The sequence below is a fragment of the Neoarius graeffei genome, chromosome 25, assembly GCF_027579695.1.
Source record: "Neoarius graeffei isolate fNeoGra1 chromosome 25, fNeoGra1.pri, whole genome shotgun sequence".
Classification (NCBI taxonomy): domain Eukaryota; kingdom Metazoa; phylum Chordata; class Actinopteri; order Siluriformes; family Ariidae; genus Neoarius; species Neoarius graeffei.
In genome coordinates this window covers 7,293,453-7,315,832 of record NC_083593.1, presented here as the reverse complement: position 1 = coordinate 7,315,832, position 22,380 = coordinate 7,293,453, and the positions used below count along the sequence as shown (strand labels likewise).

At 42.9% G+C, this 22,380-nt stretch overlaps 1 protein-coding gene across 2 annotated transcripts in view; it reads right to left on the bottom strand.

The window, feature by feature from the left end:
* The window catches only part of LOC132872966 (WD repeat-containing protein 70), an 84,694-nt gene that overhangs the window by 13,904 nt on the left and 48,410 nt on the right, over positions 1-22,380 (bottom strand). For both annotated transcript variants that reach the window (XM_060908104.1, XM_060908105.1), the window contains exons 11-13: positions 8,589-8,688; positions 7,905-7,989; positions 7,647-7,785 (exon numbers count right to left, since the gene is read on the bottom strand). In XM_060908104.1, the coding sequence (XP_060764087.1) occupies positions 7,647-7,785; positions 7,905-7,989; positions 8,589-8,688 (324 nt within the window). The remainder of the gene's footprint in view (positions 1-7,646; positions 7,786-7,904; positions 7,990-8,588; positions 8,689-22,380) is intronic.

Sequence of the window (22,380 nt, the reverse complement as noted above, 5' to 3'; positions counted from 1 at the left end):
TACTTAAACGCCTGCGTGTATTATGGATTCGTTCTCATGATTTGGAAAGTTCTCCAATGATGACAGACTTTTCTTTGCAGGAATGCCAATAATCCTTCTGTAATGTTGGCTCCATTATGTCATGACCGTACGCATGGTTTGATTTCGGTGCATCTTCAGGCACAACAGGAGAATAAAGCTCGGTGTCGTCTTCGAAGCGAGCTCGTTAAATCAAAAGCCGCTCGTGAGAATCCCGTTCCACGAGAATGACACGGGGCACTGAATCTGCGAATATAGCAGCTTCGGATTGACCGCGTGCAAAGTCGAGCTTCTGCAGGAAAAAAAAAAAAAAGGAATAGAAATAAGTGTTGATGATGAATATGAAGGAAGACATCGCGAAAAAAATAGGTACCCTATGTGTACATGTGGCTATTGCTTATAAATAACATTGTTTTCTGATCCATGTCCATACAGTAAATATAGCATATATACAGTATATTTACTCTACGAGACAGTAGCGACACAAATGAAGCGTAATCCAAAAATGAACAATTTAAAAAAAAAAATCACAGAAGTAAGTGTCTGTCTACTATTCTACTCTTACAGTTTTCGAAACTGAAACCTCCGAACCGAGGCTGACAAACACACGCTGCTGCCATGACCCAAACTCTTATTTCCTGGAAATGGCCCGGCGCTAGAGCTCAGTGGAACGCACTTTCCCTCTGTAATAAGCATAAACATGTCTGAAAGCGATTTATTTAGTCTAGTCCATTTATTCCGAATGGTGAACCGAATTGTATACACTCACCGGCCATTTTAATCGGAACACGTGTACGTGCATGTGCAGTGCACGATCGTTACACTTGCATTCTTACAGCACGATGACGTAGTGACTAGCGCCTGTATATGACACAACAAAAACGATTTCGACCTTTTCGGTGACCTTGGCTGGATGACCCTTAAAATGTTGGAGGGTCTTCGATTTGAAACCAATGCCCATTTATCCTGAAAGTTTCATGAAGATTGGTCCAGCTGTTTTCCGGTAATATCGTTTACCAAAAAAAACAAACAAACAAACAAAGAAACCCGACCGAAAACAATACCTCGTCCCACTTACTCCGTAGCGGACGAGGTAAATATGACAGTTGCAGTGTTGTAATATGATAAGTATCAAGAAGCAGAAGTGCTTTCTCTCGCCCTTCTTTGGGTGGGAAAGATAGTATACTCCCTACTCATGTATGTAGAAGAGGGCAGATAGCACTTTCCTTCGAGTGTGTGTTACGCTGCCATGTGATGCAGCAGTCCAAAAACATGCAGCTGGATTTAACCTCCCTAATGGGAGTGTGTGTGTGTGTGTGTGTGCGCGCGCTATATCAGCTCGAGTGCAAACAACAGTTAGAGCAATATACCAGATTACTGTCGATATGTGCAAAGTACAAAGGTACTGCTTCACAAGACCAAAATTTTTCCATTTCACTTTTATTGGATCAAGTTTGAGTTTGTATAAAGCTGTGAAAAGTTATAGTGAAACCTTCCGACCCTGCAATTACGCCTACGAAGCATGATTTATCACGTCTCTTCGACAACAAACTAATAACCAGCGGGAAAAGAAGGGTGATGACGTGCAGAATAGTGTATGCGCTGTACGTCCTGTGCAGAGAGTATACTGAAAAGGCTGCTTTTTCTACAGCAGAGCTGCTTATCATGCACACGAAAAGGCCACACTGATTAACATGGGAGTGTACTGGAAGTGGCGCCGCTACTGTGCGCTTACCGCATCAGCTGTTTAAACCATTGGCAGACACTTCTCCTCCCATCCCCCGACACGTCTGCTCTCTGTTGGCTAACAACTGTGCTGCGACTAGCCAAACTGAGCAAGCAGGACGCCTCACACACAAACCGCTCGCTTTCCTTGGCACCTTGTTCGGTTCTAATTCTGAAGAGCTTTAGCGGCGAGTGAAATTCCTGCAGGACATTTTTAAACGGTTCGTCGTCAATCAAGACGTTAAGATTGATATTGAGATCTGGCGGTGAGCTGTGACAGGAAAACGATCAATCACGGTGTAATGTGGTACGATGGAAAGGATAACGAATGCTATTGTTTTCCAACAGCATGGTGTTTTACAACCACAACAGTTCCGGTTCCTGTTATAACCCGCATCATTCTGTTTACACTCACTGGATATGAGCAGTCGCGCGCTCTGATTGGCTACTCTGCTACTAGAATATCAGCTCATATACCTTGAGTAGAGAAAAACAAAAATGGCGGAGTGTTTTGCTGAACCAACCGAGGACGAAATAAAAAGGACTCGAAAACAAATCCCTAAAATACAAAAAAAAAAAGGAACAAAATATGGAATGAAAGTATTTGATGGCAAGAACGTCTTTTTTTTTCGAGCATTATTATTATCGCATTTTTCACAAATTGCTCGCCATTTCACTGGTTTGTTTACATTCCTCATCTTTAAGCATTAAAATTTGTTGGATTTTTTTCAGACTGGTTCAAAATCTCAAAGACGTTTGAAAATTACATGACTGAAATGTCCAAGGAAGAATTAAATAAATAAACGTCTAAAGCTATTCTATACCTCGGCACTTTCTACAAAAAAACCAAGACTAAAGTCAACTTGTGCAGGGTTTTAAGAAGTCCGCCTAGGCCACACCAATTTAATTAGTTGGTTCTCGGATTTTTTCAGGAAAAATATGAAGCGAGCGGGTGAAATAAAAATAAAATTAAAATTAAAAAATGCTCCGATGGTAAAATTAGCAGTGGAAATAGACCAAACAATACAGTAAAACCAGTAAACAGAATTTCAACACACCTGTCAAAGATTTTACGCTTCTGTTCGCTGAATATCCTAACAAATCACAAACACAGGCTTTGCAGGACTCCCCTCCACAGGCATGTTTCTTCCACAAGTCTTTATCGAAAGCGAAAGGGGCGATTTGATTGGTTTTCGACGTCACGTAACCTTTTCTGTTGGCGGGAGTTTGATTTCGATTTTTTTTTTTCATTTTGCATTTTCTTCAAGCGGCGATTCCGAGAACCAACCAATTGAATTGGTGTGGCCCTAAGCAGAAATAATTTTGTCGGGCATTTTGCTACGCGCCTCATCGCCTATCAGCACATGTACGACTTGATTTTGTGGAATAATTGTTAATTAGAGCATGTACAAACAGTCGTTCGTTCACCAGACACTCACTTTTCTCTCTTGTAATGAAAAAAACGTAGCTGGAAAATCCTCTGAAGACTTTCCTGTGGTGGGAAAAAAAAAAAAAAGTACTATTCTTTGCAATGCGCCGACACTGGAGACTCCTTACTGAAAGAGTCATCGTAAATTTGAACTTCATTACTATAGATACGTTATTTGGGGTGTCTGACATACGAATTAGCTGTTGCTATAGAAACAATAACGTATTCGATTGAGCAAAAACCTGTTTGGCACTATTGTTAGAGCTCAACACAGTCTGGCCAATCAGGTTGGAGAACTGAACATCACGGTGGCAGAAAATAAAATAAGAACCATGCTGTTGCGCTAGTAATGGAATGATGTGATGGAACGGTACGAGGAACCTGCAGCTAGGATTTGCCAGGATCCTTGCGTGAAGCGCGTGGTGTGAGAATCCGATCCTTTCCAGAACGCATTACAGCATTTGGAGGAATTATAGTGGGACACCGAGGCATCCCCTTTGATCTTGAATCTTTCCTAAACAGTGTGGGCAGTCGTGCAAGCTGGAGGTTTGAGCCAGACTGAACAAGTGCCATAAAGAGAGTCTCTGCAGACCCGAGAAGGATAAAGAGGAGCTTTAATGCTGGAGTGTAGTCTGCTAAACCACAGCACCGTACTACACAACCCAAAAAGATAAATTAAAAAAAAAATCCAGCCACGCCTCAACCTCCACGCCAAAGGTTAAGGCACACAAGTCCACCATCAAAGGCAGGAAGAGAAGGAGAAGATTTGTCTTCTCAAGATCTGTCAAGCACGAGCTGTATACAGTGTCCCGTGCAAACAAATACGCATGTGTGACACATGCTATGAGAACGGCAAATGTGTGGTCTGGATGCCAGCCCCAGGCCCCCCGAAAAACCCTCAGGAATTCATCAAACCCATGAACCAACAAAAGGAACGAAGCAACAAGCCAGATACAGGTTTGAGGCTGTCAGTGATGTTTGGACGAATCTTTCAAAATAACGCTCCGAAGGCGGCTGGAGGAAATGTTTTATCACGCCGTCTCCGTCCTTCTGGGTTGTGTCATGCTTGGGACACATGAAGAAGTCAAACATCAAAAGCTAACACACCTGCAATGTGTCCTAATGGATAAATCTGCAATGGACAAGCTTTTAGTGGATTCGTGCGGTTTGATTACATTGGACTGTATACAATTTTAGCATCCGCTAAATCCATCGGCTCGGCTTTACGGTGCAATTCCACTCCGTGTCTACATCTATATCTACAAAAATCTTAACTGCACTTAAATATCAACTGTCTAGCAAAAAAAAAAAAAAAAGGTTTCGTTTTAGCTGTCCTTATTGCAAACACTCGTCCTACGCAGCTCTCGAACCCTGATGAAGAACTGGACGTCTTGGCCAATTTCACACCTCAGGAAAACGTCTTCTCAGCCAAAAGCGTATTTACAATACGCAAACAATCCTGAAAACGTGTTCGCTGCCACCCACCTCTCTACCCAGAGCACGACCCCGCTGTGAGGTTATGTCAAATGTTTACACCGGGATGATTAGTGGCCTTTCCTTTCACAAGCCTGGCGCGCCACTTCATAAAGAGACGGCACTTAAATTCTTCAGCTGTCCTGCCGAGAACCTTGGATAAACATGATAAATAGCGAGCTCGTCAGGGTCGCACCAGGGCAAATCATCCGATAAATAACTCGTGTGGACCTCGGAGAGATCACATGAGCTTTTACACAAGTGTAAAGCCCATTCCTGAGATAAAAAACATAAAGGGAATGCCCTTCAGTGCTCGAGACTTTACTGATGTCGGGTTTGGCGAGCCAGAAGGCAGGACAGGTTCCCACCATGGTAGTGAAGATGTTGAAGATGGAAAGCCAGATGGAGGGAAGATGGAGGCTAACAGGGCCTCTTCAGACTGCAGTGTTATGACTAGAGAAGAAGTGACGGGGAAATCTAAATTCAAGAAGCGCTCCCATGACAAATCTTCTCAAGAGCGCATTCCATCACGGATGGCCAAGGGAGCCTTCGGGAGACTTTCAGAGCACACGCTTTGGAGATTTTCACCCAATCTTTCATATGCAGAGGTCCTGACAGAGATGTTTCACTCGCTTCAAACCAACACTCAAGAAGAGTGCCGAGATGTGCTGTCAGGAATTAGTTATTGAAAAAAATCTAAATTACATCAATCTCCTGGCAGCTCTAACAGGTAGCATGTAGTGAAAGATTTAGACTTGTAAATTCATTAGCTAGCTCGTCAAATCTCCAATGGGTTGCCAAAAAGCAGCACTAATGTAGCAACTTAATTAAAACATAGAACAAGTATGCGCGTTAATAAATTCCATGGAAAATAAGCGACTACACGAATCCCTGCGAGGTTCAACTTTTATGTAGATATAGAGTTGTTTCAGTTTGCCTTCTCCCATTCATTGTTCTTTGAATCCGTCTATCCAGAGTCTTCACTTTTGCTTGATCAAAATAACTCAATTATGGTTCCGTAGTAAGAGAGTCCGGGTGCTAAACTGGCCTGCCTGCAGTCCAGACCTGCCTCCCATTTAAAACATTTGGCGCATTACGAAGTGCAAAATACGACAAAGGACACCCCGAACCCGAACTGTTCAGCAACTGAAGTTGTATATCAGGCAAGAATGGGGCAACATTTCTCTTTCAAAACTACAGCAGTTGGTCTCCTCAGTTCCCAAACGTTTACAGTGTTGTTAAAAGTACAGGTGATGCAACACAGTGGTAAACACGCCCCTGTCCCAACTTTTTTGAAAACGTGTTGCTGACATCAAATTCAAAGTGAGCAGATATTTTTCAGAAAACAATAAAATTTCTCAGTTTCAACATTTGATATGTTGTCTTTGTCCTATTTTCAATGAAATATAGGGTTTCCATGATTTGCAAATTATCGCGTTCTGTTTTTATTTACAGTTTACACAGCGTCCCAACTTTTTCGGAATCGGGGTTGTATAAAGACGAACCTAAAGCCTCGGTCACAACCGGCCGTACGTGCTCCTACGGCTGGTCTACGTGCAAAAAACGCAAGAAACGCACAGAGGGCGCACATGAAAACGCATGGAGGGCGCGCGTGTGACGTGCTGATTTTCGAGCCGCAGACCGGCCGCAGAGGTTCTTTGTCATGTCAAACAAACTCTGCGGGCGCTTACGTTTTTTTCAGGCTGCAAGACAAACTTACGGCCAACACGTGTCTTTCTCCACGAAAAAAAAAAAAAGCAGCGATTTGGGAAACGCCAAAAATCGCACGGCCAAAAAATCGTACGTCCGGTTGTGACCTAGGCTTAAAACATTGTCCTTTTACGTCAACCCAAAGCGAAGGCACTGCTCCAGCAGATCTTTCAAGCAAGAAAATCAAGAAGAGACAAGATTACGAATATGAGATGGGCGAAGGAGGTGGAGCTTCCAGTGCGTCCGTTAATACTGGAGACTTCCAAAGACCTTTGCAACTGTCGGTCATTCCAGAGAAATGTGTTGAATGGATCATTTGGCATGTTGCTAAGCCAAAAGCGAAGCTCCAAAACAAAACACGTCGTGGTTGGCTGGCATGTTGTATGTTCTCTTTCTCCAGGGATCCCAGCAGTAATTGAAAAAAATAGAGGAATGTAAGAAACTATCAGCAGGGGTCAAGGGCGCTGCAAGCCCCCTGAAGCTGTTGAGATTTTAACATTTAAAGATGCTATAGAACACATTTTTTACATAGATTTAACATAGAAAAGCAACAGAATTTAACAATAATGTGTATCTATTTGATGCCATATTTTGTAATCAATGACATAAGTGGCAAAAAAAAAAAATTGTTATTTATAAAAATTAGATGAAAATGTAGCTTTGAAGAATATACTTCTTCTAACCTGGACACTGTTCCGCTATCTCTTTTATGGACGATATCTTTTTTCCACGACATATTGAATGAAGTTGTTCAACGCATTAGAAACAAAAGCACGAACGGAATTAAAACACATTTTCTAGCAAATGGGCGCAGCCATATTGTTTTCTCGTTCTATCGCGTACAGTCTCGTGATATTTACATCAATTTAACTTCCGAGTGTTCCCGAATGTCAACGAGAACAAACGAAGCTGACAAAAACAACGCTAAACAAGCAAACCAAATCAGAACGTATTCTGCTGGTCATTTTACTTAAACATATTTTTAACGGATATACAAGAGATTTAAAAAGAAAAAAAAAAAAAAACACCACCACTTTGGCTAGAAAAATAGCGGAATTCCGCTAAATAGCGGACGTCTGGGATCCCTGTTTCTCTGGTTGTTGAACGAGACTAAACAAAGAATTAAAACTAACATGTAAATCTATGAACCATGACCTTTTTTCCACCACCGTCCATGTTTCTGGGAGATAAAAGGTCGCCTACAGAACTCTGGACTCAGGGCAGATGTATCATCTCAACTGAATTTATGAAGAAAAAAAAAATGTTTTGTGTATACAGTTGGCACACTCACCGTACTAGCCACCTCGATCTCGTATATTCTCTTGAAGGACTCTCTGTCAAAGAAGACCAGTTTGCCGTTCCCTTGGTCTCGCTTCACTGAAGTACCCGTCACCAGGAGTTTATCATCAGGACTGAAGCAGCAGTCTGTCCTGCGCTCAGACACGAGATAACACACGGCTTTATCAGTGATTAAGTGCTTTATTTAAAGCTGCTTCATCAACATGCTCGGATAACATGGTAAAAGCAACAAACGAATATCTAGGCTTACATTGGGAAGTATGAGCACAACCCCGTGGCAACATTGAGTGGCTTCTTGAAGCTGCGAATGTCCCATGTCTTTAGCGTGTCATCCCCTGCAAACACGCAGATAAACGGGAGAAAATGTCAAAAATTGAGAACAGTACTGAATGCCAAAGATGAGCAATTTGAACATCAATGCAGAGAGGGGGAGAAAAAAAAAAATCAAAGACGTTCCTCTTTCTCGCTTGTAATTGAATGGGGGGGGGGGACCTGAATACGATCGATTGTGCTAGCGCGTGAATCAGAGTCAGTGTACACTAGAGCGGCTAGGCAGACCGTTCTGAGGTCAGACTTCACCCGGATGCGTCAAGCTGAAGGTTAAGTCACGCCTGGACTGGGGATCTCCGATCGCTGACTAAAGCTCCATGAGCCAGCTTGAACACGAGCCAGCTGGGAAGTGCATGCTCAAAGGAAGGCCTGTAATGCAAGCCAAAACCCAAGCGAGTGTGTCCATGTCAATCCTGCCAGCCATCCTAAGAGTGGCATGTCAATTTGGTTTCAGAGCAAAGAAAAGATCTTTATTTTTCTGGAACAATACAGCTTTGTGGTCAGGGTCAGACGTTATAACCCCGAGGTTGGGAATGGTTAGGGGTGAAACAGCAGCGTTTCGTTCTCTCGAACAGCAACGCCGGTGACGTAGAGCGTATCTTACCTCCTCGTGACGCGAGCGTGGTTCCATCGTAGGAGAAGGTAAGGCAGGATGTGTCCGAACCAACAGCGTGGGCTTGACGGCAATGGAACTTGGTATGAACCTAGAAGAGACCCCCCCCAAAAAAAAAGGAAAAAACATTTGCAAGTAAATAAAATCCACCACTCTCATTTCTCATCCATGAGTGTGTGTAAAACATGGGGGGGAAACAACAACAACAACAAAAAAAAAACGTACCATACTTGACTTCCATCCAGGGAATGTTTACATCTCCACAATTTCACCACTGTTTTGATGTAAAAGTGGATTTGATTAAAAAATGCGCATCCTTGTTTACTTACAAAAGCAGATTTCTGCCACGTTGTTAACATTACCCTTTTAGGAATCAATACAGCAATAATAAGTCTAGGCTGAAAACATATCTGTTTAGTCAAGCCTTGTGTTAATGGTGTTTATGAGGTAAAGGTGTAGATCTGGAGGGTCCTCAGACAGAGTGTTTCGGTAAACTGGGATGTATGGATGCTGTCAGTCCCCTACTCGCTTGCTCATTCGAGTTTGTTGACGGTGTAGTGGCTGCTGCTTTATGTCCCAGGGCTCCCTCAGGCCTGCGTTACCTTCTGGCTCTCTCCTTTTAGTTATGCTGTCATAGTTAGTTGCCGGAGTCCCTGCTTGTACTCGGTGCAATATGTATACTGCTCCTACTTATTCAGGTGGCATTGGGCATACCTAACAACCTGTGTTTTCTTTCCCTCCCCTCCCCTCTCCCACCCCAAATCTGTCCCTCTGAGTTACATGGAGTCAACAGGAAATCTTTTGGTGGAGAGGGTGGAGACCTCGACTGGCTATCGTAGCCTGCAGGGAATCGGCTGTCAGACTTTCTGTCGCATGTCCCAGACCCGGTGAAATGTAACTGAATTGTCTTGGCCAGCCCTAAGGATCCCATCCGCATCTCATCATTGCTGAGGAGTGTGCTCCCATCACCCAATCAAGCATCCAGCCAGAGCAGGTCATGATATATTTTACCATATTAACATGCCATTGTTGTGTGTTATGCCTGATGTAAAGACTCTCGTCTCTGCGAGCCTACCACACAGATTTAATACTTGTCATTTTTAGGGCATACCTAACAACATGTGTTTTCTTTCTCTCTCTCTTCCCCCCCAATCTGTCCCTCTGAGTTACATGTTGGTCCTGGGATTGAGATGCTGGCCTCTTCTGCCCCTCGGACCTGCGTGATCCCCTGTGTCTGGTTGGAGTTTTATCGCACCGCTCCTGTGAAGGACGGCCCCATGAGGACAGTTGAGGGTTATACCTGGAGGACGCTCTGGACTCTTACAGTAATGCTTTTATGGCTGAGGTCTACAGTTGACTTGCTAACATTAGGACTGCAGTTATCATGAACAGTTTTGCACTCAAGTTTCCATCAATGAAGAGCTATAACATCAACGAAACTGTCCTCATGTTAAAACTGTTAATATTATAGTCAGGCTGTCTGTTGTTGCCCAAATGAGGATGGGTTCCCTTTTGAGTCTGGTTCCTCTCGAGGTTTCTTCCTCATGTCGTCTGAGGGAGTTTTTCCTTGCCGCCGTCGCCACAGGCTTGCTCATTGGGGATAGATTAGGGATTAATTAGCTCATGTTTTAAGTCGTTCAAATTCTGTAAAGCTGCTTTGCGACAATGTTTATTGTTAAAAGCGCTACACAAATAAACTTGACTTGACTACTACTAATAATAAATGATGATAAAAATATTTGAAAAACTCATAAAATCATCTCATGTTGGAATGGAGAGCAAAATGGTACTCCTCGCTAATGAAAGTGACTTTATTACTGTAATCATTTGTACTAAGCCATCTGAAGCCCAGATATTCTCTCGAGGGTGGAGATGAAGCTTCGATGTCCCATTCGATGGCAGTATGAAGATCCCAACACTCTGCTAAAGCCTTGAGTCACAGAAAAAACAAAAAAAATCCTGCATCTCTCTCACACACACACACACACACACACACACAAATACCTCCATGTGCACAATTCACAGAACGTTGCACTCATTTCATTTACGTTCACACCATGTGAACGAGTGTCTTGCTCTGATTCGCATGAAAGAACAAAGTTTTTGACGATTACTGGAGGCTGTTACTACACGAACTTGGTTAAAGCGTCGCCATGCACAGGCCCTAAGTGCAGCAATTTCAGTAATTGCGCCTTTATTTCATGCTCTATACTGCAGTTAAGGATGTGGATAATAGCCCTTATGCTATGTGACATTTATTGCTCTTCTGTCATGTTTGGTCATCCACTGATGCACGGAGATAACAGTAAAGCCCGATGGAAGGAAATGGTTGAACTGTTAATCCAAAACAGGCAGTAAAAGCCTCTATTCAGAACCATCAATAGCGGTGCTTGCTAGAGTAAAGGACTGCAGTGACAGAATGGACACGTGCCTCGCTCCCCATGGGATAAAATCTATAAAAGCTCGTTAGTGATGCTTCGTTCACAGGAAATTTCCTTTTAAATAGAAAATTATAACATGTGGGCAACGTCATTAATCGAAATGGTCCAGAGTGCGCTTTGCTGGAACTCCAAACTTAATCTCCAAATTATTAAAATCGCCAAAAAAAACCTCGTTTCCACATACCACCAGAAACCAAATCAAAGCCGCTTTCCAGTACAATACGCATATAAAATCCACATCAGCTGTTAGTCATGAACACTATTCCACTATAAAAAGCTCTTTTTGTCCACTTTTCTTTTCAGCACAGAATGACGCACTAACCGAAGAGCACGTCCAATAGCTGTTCTCAAGATGGGCCGGAAAATCCGCTGATCGACTTCTTAGCACCTCTCTGTTGAACGTTCTACTGTATTCTTGAGGTGGGGTTTACATTAGACCGTATCAGCGGATCATCAGATTAACGTTTTTAAAAACGATTAGCGTGCACACAGCAACGCCAATACACGGATACGCTAATCACATGATTAATTCGGCACGCAAGTTGAAATGTGTCAGTGCGGCTCATCGCTTCCTCCTCAGCAGCTGCGCTCCAAATCACTCCGCCCTGAACAGCGAGTGCCCTCTGGAGGGTGCGCTGTCCGGCCCTGCGCAGCTCACAGAGCGCGCGAGTGGAGTGCACAAGCAGTGTTTCGGGACTGAGCCGCTGTGCGCAAGTCACTTACCACTTGCAAGTGGAAGGATGGCAAGCCTAAAGACAATCATAACTACACAATGGGCAGTATTTGCATCAGTATTTGCAGTATTTTCATACTTTTATACTCTTTAATGAAAGGTGATACAAGGCGGAAGTCCGCGCCGTTTTTCAGCAGTCGCGTCACATGACCAACGCCAGCGAATCAGGAAGGTGGATGTCACAGTGACGTTGTCCAATGACGATGCCAGCTAGAGCTCAGCACAGCGTATCCGCGTATTCTCAATGTTTACACAGCACCGGACCAAACACGATCTGGATTGAATACGTGGACCCTGGCGGATTCCCGTTTCCCGGCGTTTCCAGGCGGTTTAATGTAAACGGACAGTGCATCCGCGAAGAAAACGAGACAGATACGGTCTAATGTAAACTTGGCCTCAGTGACAAAGTGTGACAACTCATCAGGAGACCCCCAAAGGGGGCACGGACCTAATCCAACTAATTACCAAAACCCGCCGGGATATTTTTGTGAGAAAAATAATTCATATTCTTGTGATATATAGAAATATTTCATCGTAATTTGTCTCTCCTTGATATGGCAAAATGCACAAAGCAACAAGCCAGGCTGTGTATGCATATTGTATATGTAGGCAACCGATTTTTTTCATACAAAATTTGCTATAGATTTCTATTTTATGACTTCTACATTATCGAGTCAGTACAAAAAACATTTTAGAGTTCCAAAACGTTCCGGGTTTTTTTTTCCCCAGCACAAAATGAAATATTGCAGAAAAAAAAAAAGTTTGTATATGAGCAGCATATTACATAAAAGACCGCTTTTTAGATTAAAAAAGAATACATAATGAAGGCGGGGCGGCATGGTGGCGTAGTGGTTAGTGCTGTCGCCTCACAGCAAGAAGGTCCGGGTTCGAGCCCCGTGGCCGGCGAGGGCCTTTCTGTGTGGAGTTTGCATGTTCTCCCCGTGTCCGCGTGGGTTTCCTCCGGGTGCTCCGGTTTCCCCCACAGTCCAAAGACATGCAGGTTAGGTTAACTGGTGACTCTAAATTGAGCGTAGGTGTGAATGTGAGTGTGAATGGTTGTCTGTGTCTATGTGTCAGCCCTGTGATGACCTGGCGACTTGTCCAGGGTGTACCCCGCCTTTCGCCCGTAGTCAGCTGGGATAGGCTCCAGCTTGCCTGCGACCCTGTAGAACAGGATAAAGCGGCTACAGATAATGAGATGAATGAAATGAACATAATGAAGCACTCATTGTACCTGAGACTACTAATTTTTTGTTTTGTTTTAAAGCAAAAGGGTCATCTCATGCCAAATATTGACTTTGTTTCATTTATTTATCATAGCTTACTGCGGTTTATAGTATTTTTTTTTAACGTTGAAACATTTCGTTTCATTACTTTTTACACCATTTTTGGACAACAGACTTTTGCACAGTACCGTATATATATAGGCCAAATGAAATAAAGACTGACAGAAAATAATCCTAGCTTATAACCATGAGGCGCTTCGGCTGGTTGTGATGGGTGTAGGGAAAGGAGGAAAAGAACTTCCTGTATCATTTTAGAAGAGCCTTCGAAAACAACTGTTGTTAGATGCTGCATCATCAGGTCCTTAAAGTGCATATCCTGGACCAATTTCGTTTTTTTTTTTTATATGAAAGTCTGTCCCTTCACACACTCATCCAGAAGGGTAATTTTGCACAAGGCCGTCTGTCTACAGCAGAAAAAAATAAAATAACAAAACGCGTCTGGAAAAATCTCAAGGGAGTCTGGAGCCAGATTCGTGACGTCACGTGCGGAAGCGCCAGCAGGCTGCGAGAGCTTGCACGGGTTCAGTGCACAGCCTGCGTAGACCAAGTTTAGCAGCTAGCGATTTTGCACTGAAATATGGAATTGTCACCTGAGCGCAATGTTACTTCACCTTTGGATGAAGAATATAATGTCAGAATTATTTCTTACCCTGGCAACAGTCAACTTGTGAATTGACGAATTTCTTGGTCTTTTTCTCGGCTCTGCTTGGTCCTCGGCTTCGAGGGCCTCAGTGGATGCGGCACTTCGCCTTCTGTCAGGGGAGACGAACACGGCTGGCTCCTTTGGTGACGCTGACACTGATGGAGACGGTGTTGCTTTGGGCATTCTGACAGATGGAACTGCGTCTTTTTTCAGATCAAGTTGCCTCGCGAAGCCCATTTCCCACTGCAAATAGTTCTCAAAGTCGTCGGGCCTTGTGAAGTGAGCACCGCAAATAATGCTGTAGTCTGTAACATGTAGCCAATTTTTCCGGGTGCCTCGTACGAAGCACTCCCATTTTTCTCTCATTGTCCGGTCTTTTGGGAAACGATGAGTACTAATCCCATCAAGATTGGTGTTGCTACACCCTCCTACCATACATCTGTTAACCATTTTAATAATTACGCGATAATGAAGAAATTTGCAGAAAACCACAAGGTCGTTTTCTCGTAAACAAACCAGCGCTGACGTAGGATTCAGGAGGTGTCCCGCACGCGATGTCACGAAAATTAGTGTTTGCCAGGAAATCTAAATGCCAAGTTTTTTCAGAGGCGGACCAATTCGCCTCAAATGGCTTGATTTCAACTGAATTTTTCTGGTAAAAAAATTGCACAAAATGCAATATGTGACAGATATTTGACCAAAGTTTAATATAAAACAGGAGAATTACATTGATCTTGCTCCTGAATTTACCCGTGATATGCACTTTAAAGGAAACCTCCACTGTGAACAGCTTGCATATTTATCTTTCGAAATAACACACAATCTTCAGTGGAATCCAAGGTTTCTTTAGTGAAGAAATTCTGACTTGCCATGATTAAACATGTGCCACTCGCCTGCTGGCTAACAGTGGCACCAACTTCCGACTCTGCAGATCGCGACCTCGATAAGCTGAATCTCTGCACTAACTCAGGGCAACCCCGTCATATACTGACAGTGCATTCTGGAATCTTCTGATAATGTTTTCACCAGTACAGTCAGTACACTTGGGCGATGTCCTGGGGTTACGGAGTAATGGAGGTGCAGTCTTGAGCACGCTCACAGGAGCAGAGAAGAAGTCATTATCATGGACTGAGCAGATAACACTGCTTCACGCACTTTAAGCTCCATAATTACGTTCCCCAGCACCCAATACTGCTCTTTGCCAGACCAATTTTCTCTCATCTAATTGGTCTGTGTTTCTCTCCCACTCTGCTGGGGTCTTGTCGCCAAGCTGAAAACACTATCTGTCTGTCACCACCTGCTCAGTGTGTTAATGGAGCATGGCTGTGCTGATTATTAAAGCTTGCCAGCCCCACTTCGTTTGAATTCATTCATGACGACGCAGTGTGTTAAATTAAGAAAGGGATGGTACATTGGCCTCTTATCTCCGTCAAGTTTGGCACGCGCCCGAAAATGTTTGCAGAGACGATTCCAACATATTCCCAAACTTCTCAACAACATGCGAGCACAGAGCCTAAATTCATTCAAGACGAATTCTGATATTCAGTGTAGGCTTGGTTTTGCAGGGCAGACCTGTATCAAACATGGCCAAGAAACACAGTTTACACGCAACTAAATGTTTCAAACAAAAGTCTAAAACAAGGTAAAAACCAGATGCAGGGCCTGTGTCCGCCAGATGCGTTTTCTGTCCTGGCAGCGCCCATGTCCTCGTTTTCTTCACGCTTCCAGAGACCTTCTCTCAAGCGATTTTGGTTGCTAGGTTACAAAAAAACATCTTGTAGCACTTCTGCATTCCTTTGTTGTGAACGTCAGGTCTCTATTTACTTTAGAAACATTAGCTAAAATGATGGAAAGAAATCACGTCTTGGTATTGGCAGCAGCTCTCGACATGGGAAGAGTCTGGGTGCATGAGATAAACAATGCAAGAAAGCAGCTGGGAGAGTCCAACCAACTTGTGCAAGAGTTCCGTCATAAGTTCTGCTCCCTTCTCGATTATGATTGGTTGGTGAGAGAGAAGTAACATTGGTGTTCCAAAAGTTGAACCATTTTCAACTGAAAGCAGCCTGAGAACTGGGGGGGGGGACTGGACGCTGAAGGTGTTTTGCACCAAGGACTGAGCACCGTCAATGCTGAACTTCATAGCCTAGGATTTGTAAAAGTGCACATCCACAAAACTTCAGACAGAAAACTGGATGGCAGCCTTCAACATTCTGAAGCTGGTGTTCAGAAAAGTGTACAGGTCCATGAATCATAGGTGGACATCAGAGGCCAAGCTACTTGGCCCAGCACCTTCTCCAGTTACAGTGCTTGGCAGCAGAGCATGTGGAACACTGCAGCTCCTGAAGGTCATGTGAAGCCTTGAGGGTACATTTGGTTTGCAGCAGAGCCCTGAATCAGGAGATTTGATTAGGGTTGACGTGACGCATCCAGCTACCTTCCTTAGGCCCTCTCATGACGGTAAAGAGGTTGGCGTTTCTACCAAAGTTGAGGAAATGGGTCAGGTTTTGGCCTGACCAACAACCCCAATTATTGGGGAACCAAAAGCAAACCTCTGACCTTTGATCCGATCAACTTGAGCATCTGACGAAGAATCAGCCTGAGCAAATTTTGTGCTCTGGCTTGTCTTTTGAAAAGTCAGGGAGAGACAGCTGGGTTAACTTTGGCTCATCAAAATTAGACTGTTAGTCGAAAATCTTTTTTTTTTTTTACCTCAATAGTAAAATTTAAGGTCAACTAATCTCGAGACAAAAGAACATTTTTCAAAAGAACCTATTCACCAATTCCAAATCAATTCCTCTTTGCAAAAAGGTTTGGGCTGAAATGACAGTTTGAAAACAAGCCTATTAAATCTACCTTAGATCGTGAGAAGGTTTCAAATGAGAATGAGGTTTCAAGGGTTTTTTTTTTAATAGCACAGTATTAATATTTATAGCTACAGTGGTGCTTGAAAGTTTGTGAACCCTTTAGAATTTTCTATATATTTCTGCATAAATATGACCAAAAACATCATCAGATTTTCACACAAGTCCTAAAAGTAGATAAAGAGAACCCAGTTAAACAAATGAGACAAAAATATTATACTCGGTCATTTATTTATTGAGGAAAACGATCAAATGTGATGTTTTAGGTCATATTTATGCAGAAATACAGAAAATTCGAAAGGGTTTACAAACTTTCAGGCACCACTATAAGTAGCGCTAGAACTACTTAAGTAATTAATGTGACATTTCCTCATTTTGTTAGTGCAAGTTAGGCATATAAAAAGACACTTAGGTTCAGCAATGACTGGAACGTAGTTCTCAATCCAAAACCAGAGTAAATGTTGGTCGGGCCAAAACTCAGGCTCTGACACAAAGCTGGAACGTCTCCTTCGTTTTTATGACTTTGCCTTGAGAAAACTTTTCAAGTGTGAGCAAACTTATCCAGATGTTCTGTTAAAAGGAATTCAGTCAATACTCTCCATCACAGCAGGAGGAACACAATCAAATCGTGAAACAGGGATGTTTGCTGCTTGTCAAACGCTCAATGTCATTTCCATTGCTCACATTCGAGACTTGATCTTCTGCCATTTATACCTTTGATTGCCAGAATGGTATCTGATACTGGGCCTTTAGGTTGAATGGTGTGTTGTTAACAAGAACAAGGCGGGAAATATGGTATGAATGGAATGGAAAGAGAAACTTTTGGATGCTTGGCAAACACACACAAGTTTCAGAAAACTTTTAAATGTCTATGCATGCATATGTAGTGGCTTAGATTCTTGCATGTTGCTGATTAAGAAATTAGAGCAGCTGCTCAGAGCTTTACGTTCAAAACATCGGTCACCTGAGGCACAGCTGGACACAAGTTGGTCAGTGGAGGGGGCATTATAGAAACAAATTCACAAAGGGAAAAAGAGAAAAGAAATTGATGACAGGAAGATCCTGAAATAACAATGGGAGTAGAGTGCATGGTTCTGGTAAACGTACGGCAGGAAAACTCTGGAGGGAGGGAGGGAGGGAGGGAGGAGAAAGTCTCAAATCCCCAGTCAGGCTGTTCTACTATATGGGTCGGCTGTAATTTCTGCCGCCAATATATTTCAATGACAATAGACTCGACACTTTTAACACTTGTGCATGGACCTTTTTCAGGCATCCAAGTCTCGCACCTCTGTCTTGGTGAAAACAGTTAAGGCCTTGTGAAAGTAAAAACAGGAAATGATGCCGTGGTCTCTCTCTGAAGGAGTGGGGAAGCCATGGCCTAATGGTTAGACAAGCAGCTTTGGGACCAAAAGGTTGCCGGTTCAGTTCCCTGGACCAGCAGGAATGGCTGAAGTGCTCTTGCACAAGGCACCGAACCCCCAACTGCTCCCCAGGGTATGTTGTATGTCGCTCTGGATAAGAGCGTCTGTTAAATAATCATCCAGCATTTTCCTCAAGGAATAGAATCGCACCCCGATATTTACTGGAAACACCAGCTTGTGCACATAAAGTAGTTCTTCATAAGGGCCAAACTTTCTTCCCACAGGGTACAACAGTACCAACATGTCAGTTGGACAGGGTATACTGTCTGGGTTTATTTCTATTGGTCATTTTATAGAAGGTAAAATATGGCGGGATTAAAGTTTCAGAGCTACTCTGCCAATAATTAAATTTCTACATATGTAAAACTACAACCCCGATTCCAAAAATGTTGGGACAAAGTACAAGTTGTAAATAAAAACAGAATGCAATGATGTGGAAGTTTCAAAATTCCATATTTTATTCAGAATAGAACATAGATGACATATCAAATGGTTTTTTTTTTTTTAAAGATTTTTTTTGGGCTTTTTGCACCTTTATTGGATAGGACAGTGTAGAGACAGGAAATGAGCGGGAGAGAGAGAGAGAATCGGGAAAGGATCGGGAAATGACCTCGGGCCGGAATCGAACCCGGGTCGCCTGCATTCATGGTATGGCGCCTTAACCACCTGAGCCACGACGCCCCCCCATATCAAATGTTTAAACTGAGAAAATGTATCATTTAAAGAGAAAAATTAGGTGATTTTAAATTTCATGACAACAACACATCTCAAAAAAGTTGGGACAAGGCCATGTTTACCACTGTGAGACATCCCCTTTTCTCTTTACAACAGTCTGTAAACGTCTGGGGACTGAGGAGACAAGTTGCTCAAGTTTAGGGATAGGAATGTTAACCCATTCTTGTCTAATGTAGGATTCTAGTTGCTCAACTGTCTTGGGTCTTTTTTGTCGTATCTTCTGTTTTATGATGCGCCAAATGTTTTCTATGGGTGAAAGATCTGGACTGCAGGCTGGCCAGTTCAGTACCCGGACCCTTCTTCTACGCAGCCATGATGCTGTAATTGATGCAGTATGTGGTTTGGCATTGTCATGTTGGAAAATGCAAGGTCTTCCCTGAAAGAGACGTCGTCTGGATGGGAGCATATGTTGCTCTAGAACCTGGATATACCTTTCAGCATTGATGGTGTCTTTCCAGATGTGTAAGCTGCCCATGCCACATGCACTAATGCAACCCCATACCATCAGAGATGCAGGCTTCTGAACTGAGCGCTGATAACAACTTGGGTCGTCCTTCTCCTTTTTAGTCCGAATGACACGGCGTCCCTGATTTCCATAAAGAACTTCAAATTTTGATTCGTCTGACCACAGAACAGTTTTCCACTTTGCCACAGTCCATTTTAAATGAGCCTTGGCCCAGAGAAGACGTCTGCGCTTCTGGATCGTGTTTAGATACGGCTTCTTCTTTGAACTATGGAGTTTTAGCTGGCAACGGCGGATGGCACGGTGAATTGTGTTCACAGATAATGTTCTCTGGAAATATTCCTGAGCCCATTTTGTGATTTCCAATACAGAAGCATGCCTGTATGTGATGCAGTGCCGTCTAAGGGCCCGAAGATCACGGGCACCCAGTATGGTTTTCCGGCCTTGACCCTTACGCACAGAGATTCTTCCAGATTCTCTGAATCTTTTGATGATATTATGCACTGTAGATGATGATATGTTCAAACTCTTTACAATTTTACACTGTTGAACTCCTTTCTGATATTGCTCCACTATTTGTCGGTGCAGAATTAGGGGGATTGGTGATCCTCTTCCCATCTTTACTTCTGAGAGCTGCTGCCACTCCAAGATGCTCTTTTTATACCCAGTCATGTTAATGACCTATTGCCAATTGACCTAATGAGTTGCAATTTGGTCCTCCAGCTGTTCCTTTTTTGTACCTTTAACTTTTCCAGCCTCTTATTGCCCCTGTCCCAACTTTTTTGAGATGTGTTGCTGTCATGAAATTTCAAAATGTCTCACTTTCGACGTTTGATATGTTGTCTATGTTCTGTTGTGAATACAATATCAGTTTTTGAGATTTGTAAATTATTGCATTCCGTTTTTATTTACAATTTGTACTTTGTCCCAACTTTTTTGGAATCGGGGTTGTAATTCAGTCCGAATAGGGCTTAAGGGGATCGGTCTTGGGTACTGGCAGATAGCTAAAGTTTGACTGCTGGTACTGTATCAAATTCGGGGCTCAGTGCATCCCGAGCTTTTCTTGACGAATTCACACATTTCTTATACACGTTGTAATTGTAATAAACAAGATGCTCTTGAGAGTTCAAGTCAAATGAGAGCGTGTTACCTAGAAACCATCAGAAAGTAAACTTGGAGCTTTGGAACACTGGCAGAGGCCAAAGATATTTCAGGAACAAACAAGCAATCAGTATTGAACCTGAGTAAAGCCAAAGGAATCACTGCGATCGACATCAAAAAGCCAATCAAGACCAGCAGCCGCCCAGAAGACGGCTTGTCTATCCCAATAACAGTAAATGGTACATGATTGAGTCCAACATTATCCGGCAAATTGATATTGTCTGTCTGCATGTTAAACTTATGAGTAATGGATGAGGAGGTAAGCCAGTGGCTTAAGGAAAAGATCTCATCTTTTGCAAAGCGGGATGTTATAGTTCAGAACACGGTTCGAATATTCAAAGAAAGATGCAATAAGTTTAGAAGGTACTCTAGGTTTGGTTGTAACCTGGATTATCACGGATTGTGCACGATAGAATATAATACAAGAGAAGAACTGCAGAGTGAGTTCAATGCAAGAATGACCCTGCCATAGCTGTCGCCATCTTCATGACCTTTAGTATGTAAAGGGTAGGTAGTGTCTGGACCACATCCTAGAAGATGAGACATGGGCCAAGGCTTGGACCTTAAAAAAGCAAGTTGTTATTGTAAGCTGCTAAGGAATGCTGGTTAAATATTTAGTTTGTAAGAGCAACCTGTAATAAATTATGTTCTTTGCCCAATGTCTGTGGGTCAGCTGCTGCAGACAGATGCAACCGGGGGTCTGAGATCAGAGCCTGGCAATCTTGATCAGTACGTCTATTCAATGAATAATGTATTTGCATCCACATGTTTATTGAGTTATCTGATTAAAAAGTTTTAAAATATTTGCCAAATTCTCTCGGTACAAGGACGAACGTGGCAGCATGGACAAATAACATCGTGCTGCTGACTTACTTATTCTGTCTTTGTGCATGAAATGCAGGACCCGAGCTGAGCAGCCAGGAATGCAAGACACCTGGGGACATCGTCTCCTATCTAAATAGAAATAACTTACAGCCATTGACATGGGGTTCTGCGGAGTGTTAAAGCTAAGCTCTTAAGTCCTTCTTAAATAAATAACACTGGAGGGTGAGCCTTTAGCCAAAAGATGGTGGAAAGAAAATTCTCAGACAAAATCAAAAACCCAAATCAAGCCAGGTCATTCCTCATCTGAGGTGCAACAAGGCAAAAGGGAACAGAAATGCGTTCAAAATTAAAAAGTAAACAGCAACAGATTGATGAACATTACAGTTCCCACCTCTTAAATCAAACAACTATTTTTTTTTTTTTAACTCTTGTACCCCCCGACGTATATACATCAGCCTGATTTGCACTCGAACACATGAATATAACGGGTAATGTGGTCAATGAAGGCTTCTGGTATTCCATTCGAGTCCATTACCTGCCTTGTTCTACCTGGTTCTAAACAACAAACCATGATCCGTCACTTATGGTCTATAGATTAACAATGAAGGTTCCGTGCAGGTGCTGTCCAGGAACGGGACCACCAGAGATTTTCTTTTGCTGGTGCTATGGGGGTTGGTTGGTTGGTTGGTTTGTTAGTTTGTCCAACTTTAAACAGGATTACGCAAAAACTCCCAGCCCGATTTTCATGGAAATTGGTGGAAAGGTGTACCATAGGGAAAGGAAGAACCCATTAAATTTTGGAGTGGCTCCGACTCACAGGGCAGCCTGACGAATCTAGTTTCACTTTCGCGAACGTTGCAGCATTTGGCCTTGGCGGAGGTCTACGCTCTTCGAGTTCCCTTCTAATTTCGACTTAAACACCGCTGACACGTGTACACACCTACGCAGTAACCACTCTTTGACAGTTACAATGCCATTCTGTGCTAAACACAAGGCGAGATATTAAGCCCATGGAGTATAGATGTAAGGTTCACGAGCCAGCCTACGTAAACACACCTCTGAATATAAAATTTCACACAATTATCCCGCAGACACAGAAGTTTCTGCAAGTTTCAGCCTCGGATTCTAAGATCACAAATTCAGCTGCCAGTTACCAACATCTCGACTAATGAAACAACAGTATTCCATTCCATAGAGCTAAAATTATAATGAAT